General features: G+C 49.0%; 2 protein-coding genes across 2 annotated transcripts in view; both read left to right on the top strand.

Moving 5' to 3' along the window:
* Positions 1-2,304: 2,304 nt before the first annotated feature.
* On the top strand, positions 2,305-4,472 carry tspan14 (tetraspanin 14). Its single transcript, XM_008293841.1, has 7 exons — positions 2,305-2,401; positions 2,523-2,669; positions 2,767-2,937; positions 3,032-3,157; positions 3,252-3,302; positions 3,497-3,610; positions 3,811-4,472. Exons 1-7 carry the CDS (start codon positions 2,318-2,320, stop codon positions 3,874-3,876), a joined length of 759 nt encoding a protein of 252 aa, XP_008292063.1. The 5' UTR covers positions 2,305-2,317; the 3' UTR covers positions 3,877-4,472.
* A 391-nt stretch (positions 4,473-4,863) lies between these two features.
* The window catches only part of eml4 (EMAP like 4), an 18,859-nt gene continuing 18,285 nt past the window's right edge, over positions 4,864-5,437 (top strand). The window contains exon 1 of the mRNA XM_008293848.1: positions 4,864-5,162. Within this exon, the coding sequence (XP_008292070.1) occupies positions 5,138-5,162 (25 nt within the window). The 5' untranslated portion in view covers positions 4,864-5,137. The remainder of the gene's footprint in view (positions 5,163-5,437) is intronic.

A 5,437-nucleotide genomic window follows, 5' to 3' on the forward strand; every position in this document is an offset into this window, starting at 1 on the left:
CACTGACCGTAAACCTAACTCACGTTTGACAGGCTGTTTTAAATTTCAGCTTTATGTGAATTCTGTCCTTCAGGTATCTTTACCTCAGTGAGTCCAGAAGAACATCTCAGATTCTCCACAGCTTCATTGGTGTTTTACCGTCTTGTGTTTCTCACAGACTTCTGCAGTTCACACTGAGTTTACCAGCAGCTGGACTCTGACTAGTTGTAATTCCAGTTTATCTACAGTTTAATTCTTACTCCTCATAATTCTAGTTCCAGATTTCTTTAATTTAGTTCATCAGGTCTACTTTGTCCTCTCAGGCTCCTAAGTGGGTTTGAACTGATCAGATTGATGCTGTAGGATCTCAAACTGGAACTCTGCCTCCTCAGAATGTGATCACAGATGTGTACAATCAAAGTTGTGATGGTTAAATAATGCTGCAGATTTCTGTAGTTAGAAGCTACGGCTTGTTCTTCAGACCTACTAGGACTCAGTAACCACATCTGGCACCTGTTTTACCTCCAAGTCAGAGCAGTGAGGACCAAGTTCTAGAGAGTTTAACCTCCAAGGACCAAGAACAAAGCTGTGGTTCTCCACTAGCTCCTGCTGATGAGCGCTTTCTGTTGCTAACCTCTGGTCCTCCTCAGCAGCTGATGCCACTGTTCAGCCTGCTGGACCAACATCCAATCAGAAGACTCGCATCAGCAACAACATCACAACAATTCAGACCAGTGAGGTTTGAGACGTGTGCAGCTGTTATTGTGACTGACAGACTCACAGAGATCTGACTGGTTTAACTGGTCAGAATGAAGGGACACAGACCTGGAATAAAAACCACAGCTAGTCAGAGTAACTGACTAGTTATGATGTTCAAACGTTCTGCCTGTCATCATGTGCCACTGCTCAGTCAGCAGCTTGTGGGATTGTGAGTGATGTTGACTTGTTGGACTGTGTGTTGTGAGTTCTGTGTGGTGTGTCCGTGCACACTGACTGCTGCAGAAACAGGAAACAGGACTGAAATCTGTTTCCTGTCTGTCTCTGCTTCAGAGGAAGTGATGTCACTGACATCCTGTGTGGTTGAGGGAGCAGGAAGTGACACATTACCAGTATTACGTGAGTTAGTTTAGAGCAGTTCATCAGTCTGGAGTCAGGAACAGACATCTTGAAACCAGACGTTTACATCAGCTGTATAAAAAGACATAAAACCTTTTTTTTTTTCTCACCATCAGACTCAACGTTTCCTGTTTCAGCTCAGTCAGGATCACCAACATTATTTATATTTGCTAAACACCAGAATAATGAGACAGAGAATGTTTTATGACTTTCTCCAGAGTCAGAAGTTTCCATCCATCTCCTCAGTATCTGCTAGCGTTGCCTTTAAACTCTATGACTTTGGGTCAAACGTTCTGGGTTTCCTTCCACAAGCTTCTCACAACAGTCTGATGAGTTCTGGCCCATTCCTCCTGACAGAACTGGTGGAACTGGGTCAGGTTTGTTGGTCTCCTTGCTCCACTGATGTTCTCCAGGATGGAGATCAGGGCTTTGTGATGGCCGCTCCACAACACTGACTCTGTTGTCCTGAAGCCTCTCTGTAGCTAATCTGGTGCTATGCTGAGGGTCATTGTCCATCTGAAGACCCATTAGTGTCCAAGCTGTAACTTCCTGCTGATGTCTGGAGATAATGCTTCAATATCTCCACATCATGTTCTTTCCTCATGATGCCATCTATTGTGTGAAGGTCACCAGTCCCTCCACAGCATGATGCTGCCACCCCCGTGCTCCACAGCTGGGATGGTGTTCTCAGGCTTCAAGCTTCCCCCTTTCTCCTTTGTTTATGTTTGATCGAACTGTCTGAACAGATGAACGTGGAACCTTCAGGCTTCTGGAAGTTGTATCCAAGGATGGACCACACTGGTGGAGGTCCACGGTTCTTCTCCTGATATCTGGGCTGGTTTCTTTAGATGTTCCATGTTGTCACCAAAGGAAGCAGAGTGTTTGAGGTGTGCTTTAAAATACACCCACAGGTGTGCCTTCAATTAACTCACATGTTGTCAGTCAGCCAATCAGAAGCTCTAAAAAAAATGCTCTTCTCTAAACAAAATCCTCTGTCTCATTATTCTGGTGTTTAGCAAATATAAATAATGTTGGTGGTCCTGACTGAGCTGAAACAGGAAACGTTGAGTCTGATTTAGTGTCAGACGGTGAGAACAAAGAGGTTTTATGTCTTCTCATACAGTGGATGTAAACGTCTGGTTTCAGCTGTACATGGTCATCACAGGGCTCTGAGCCAAACGCTTCCTCCCAGTCATTGTGTCTAAATGCTGCTCAGTGTGGGATGTGTCTAATCGCTGGTGTCTCTGTGTTGCAGCTAGCTGGAGTTGCTTTCATTGCGGTTGGTTTCTGGGCCTGGAGTGAGAAGGTGAATGAACACAAACAGGAAGAGCACACGTTTAACATCATGTTTCATTTATTATGACTTTACACACATTACACATCCACTGTTGTACTGGACTGACTGTACTGGTTTTACTGGTTCACAGGGAGTCCTGTCGGACCTGACTCAGGTGACCCGGCTACATGGGTTTGACCCGGTCTGGTTGGTCCTGGTGGTCGGTGGAGTCACCTTCATCCTGGGCTTCGCTGGCTGCGTGGGAGCTCTGAGGGAAAACATCTGTCTGCTGAAGTTTGTACGTTAGACGTGTGTCTGTTCTGGTGTGCGTGTTGGAGGTGTGCTGCTGGATGTTCTCCGCCTCATCTCAAGCCTCTCTGTGTGTTCTTGGTCAGTTTTCGGGAGTGATCGGCCTGATCTTCTTCCTGGAGCTGACGGCTGCAGTTCTGGCGGTGGTTTTTCAGGGTCAGGTCAGAGAATGGATCATCGAGTTCTATCTGGCGAACATCAAAGCGTACAGAGACGACATCGACCTGCAGAACCTCATCGACTCCCTGCAGCGCGTGGTACTGCTTTAATGCCTTCATGTCAGTTTAGAACCGAGACATGTCAGAGGGATGTTCTCCTGTGGAACCTTTAACCTTTATGTTCTGTCACCAGAACCACTGCTGCGGTGCTCAGGATCCGGTTGACTGGGATCAGAACATATACTTCAGCTGCAACGGAACCCATCGCAGCAGGGAGAAGTGTGGGGTTCCGTTCTCCTGCTGCATCACTGATCCTGCTGTGAGTTCTTCGCTAATCAATACTGATCACTTCTGATCAATAACATTAGTACAGTGCAATCTGAGCGTGTGCGACGTTCTTCTCCTCGCTGCAGGACTCGGTGGTGAACACTCAGTGTGGCTACGACGTGAGGAGCAAATCAAAGGTGAGCTCACCTCTTGTTCTGTCAGTGTGAACACCTGCTGGACAGGTGAGGGTCTTTGCAGGTACGAGAGACGCCATGAAACCTGCCGCTGAAGGTCCGTGGCTGTGACATCACTGTGACATTGCATGGCGATAGGGGAGGAGGCGGGGTTAGTGCTCATGTTCTAATGAGAACCTGGTGAACGTTCTGTGCAGAGGGAGTGGAGCGACCACATCTACACCAAAGGCTGCATCACGGCGCTGGAGGACTGGTTGCCTGGAAACCTGTACACCGTCGCCATCGTGTTCATCGTCATCTCTCTGCTGCAGGTACAAATACACACAGTACTACAGACACACGCAGTACTACAGACACACACAGTACTACAGACACACGCAGTACTGCAGACACACACAGTACTACAGACACACGCAGTACTCCTCTGACGGAGGTTTGCAGTCGCATTACAGGACGTTTCTGTACCGGCCCACCTGTCTGGGCTTCACCTGCATACCTGTCTGTGTTTCAGATGGTGGGGATCTACCTGGCCAGGACGCTGATCTCTGACATTGAGAAGGTCAGATTCAGCTATTGAAACCTCCACCTGCAGGGGGCGGGGCTTCCATCGCTAAAGGGTGGAGCTTGCACCAGGTGTTACTGGACCAACTTTCTTCAGTCAGATGTGCCTTCCTTTTCTTCTGTCTTTTTCTTCCACTTCTTCTTCTTCTTCTTCTTCTTCTTCTTCCTCTTCGTTGCTGTGGTAACGGAGAACAGACTGAGTACACACCTGACAGGTGACGTACGTCGTGGTTCTGCTGTTCTGGAAGAACGTCAGCTTCTGTTTGTTTCTCTGATGTCATGTGACTGAGCTCTGCACCAGAGAGGCCTTTTACCTGAACAGGTGTGACCTGAGGGCTGTTTACTGCTCACTGCCTGCTTCATCTTCATCATCCTCATCAGAGGTTTGTTCTTCTTCCAATCAGCTGATTGATTGATCGATCGATCGCTGCAGGTGTGAAAGTAACAAACTGATGAAGACGATGATGAAGGCGCTCCTTCAGGTCACCACACTGGATTGATGTTAACAAGCTTTGAATGAATAAAGTTCTGTTTAAATGATGTGTGAATAAAGATTTCAGGGTGTCTGACCAATCAGATTTATTGATTAAATGTTCTGTAAATCTGAGCCGACTGAACAAATCAACCAGATTTATTGATTATGTGTTCTGCTTTTTTCTTTTATTCTGAAGGGACTGTTTTATAAAGTGAATTTTTATCTTTTTGTATTTGACAAAATAAAAGACAACTTTGGTCTCAGTTTGTTTGTATTGATCGCTGAGAAGCCTCAGGAACCCACAGGATGGCTGATACAGTATTGATTATTGATTGGTAATATAAATCCGAACATTTTTACCAGGATTTTATTTAAACTTGATCAGTAAATATTTAAATGGATCTTATTGCTCAGCTCAGCCCGCCGTGGTGACGCACACTGACCGCCAGGTGGCGCTGCAGCACCTGAGCGCGCGCCGCTGAAACCTGAGGCCCCCCTTCCCCAAGGGAAGCGCGCGCTGCCAGAGAGGCGGAGTCGGAAGCGGCCGTCGGTCCGTCGAGTCTCCGCGGTTCTTTCTCTCGGATCCTCCGGAGCTTCTTCAGCCGCAGCTCAGCGGCGGATCTTCGGCCTCGCAGACGGACCGACCCGGCAGCGCTGCGGGGACAGACCCAGGTCGGCTCGGCTCGGCACGGCTCGTCTCGCCTCCTCCCCCCGCCGCAGTGGAAAAACCCGGACGGAGGCCCGCAGTGCGCGCTGAGGCTCCGCAGGCCTCCGGCCCGGACTCCCGCTTTTCTCCCGGAAAATGGACGGATTCACCGGCAGTTTAGGTGAGTCCCGCCGCACGCGGCCTCTCCGTCTCCGCCTCACCTGTCCGCGCGGCGCCGGCGCCGTGGCGGCCGCACGCGCCACCGGCAGCTTTACACGTGTCACTGCTGTATTTATCAAAGAGGCTGCACCGCCCCTCCGGCGGCTGTAGGCCCTCAAAACCAGCGCTCCGTCTGAAGGAGACTGCAGAGACACAAAAACACAGAAAGACCCGGTTCCGTGAGAGTCCAGCAGGGACCAGCTGGGTCCAGCAGGGACCAACTGAGTCTAGCTGGGT

The sequence above is a fragment of the Stegastes partitus genome, unplaced genomic scaffold, assembly GCF_000690725.1.
Source record: "Stegastes partitus isolate 25-593 unplaced genomic scaffold, Stegastes_partitus-1.0.2 Scaffold915, whole genome shotgun sequence".
Lineage (NCBI taxonomy): Eukaryota > Metazoa > Chordata > Actinopteri > Pomacentridae > Stegastes > Stegastes partitus.

Excerpts from the sequence above, each read along its gene's own strand:
- tspan14 (XM_008293841.1), top strand. The coding sequence starts at position 2,318 with ATGTGTCTAATCGCTGGTGTCTCTGTGTTGCAGCTAGCTGGAGTTGCT. Across the intron at positions 2,670-2,766 it reads ACATCTGTCTGCTGAAGTTT|TTTTCGGGAGTGATCGGCCT; the intron begins GTACGTTAGACG and ends GTTCTTGGTCAG. Across the intron at positions 2,938-3,031 it reads TCGACTCCCTGCAGCGCGTG|AACCACTGCTGCGGTGCTCA; the intron begins GTACTGCTTTAA and ends TTCTGTCACCAG.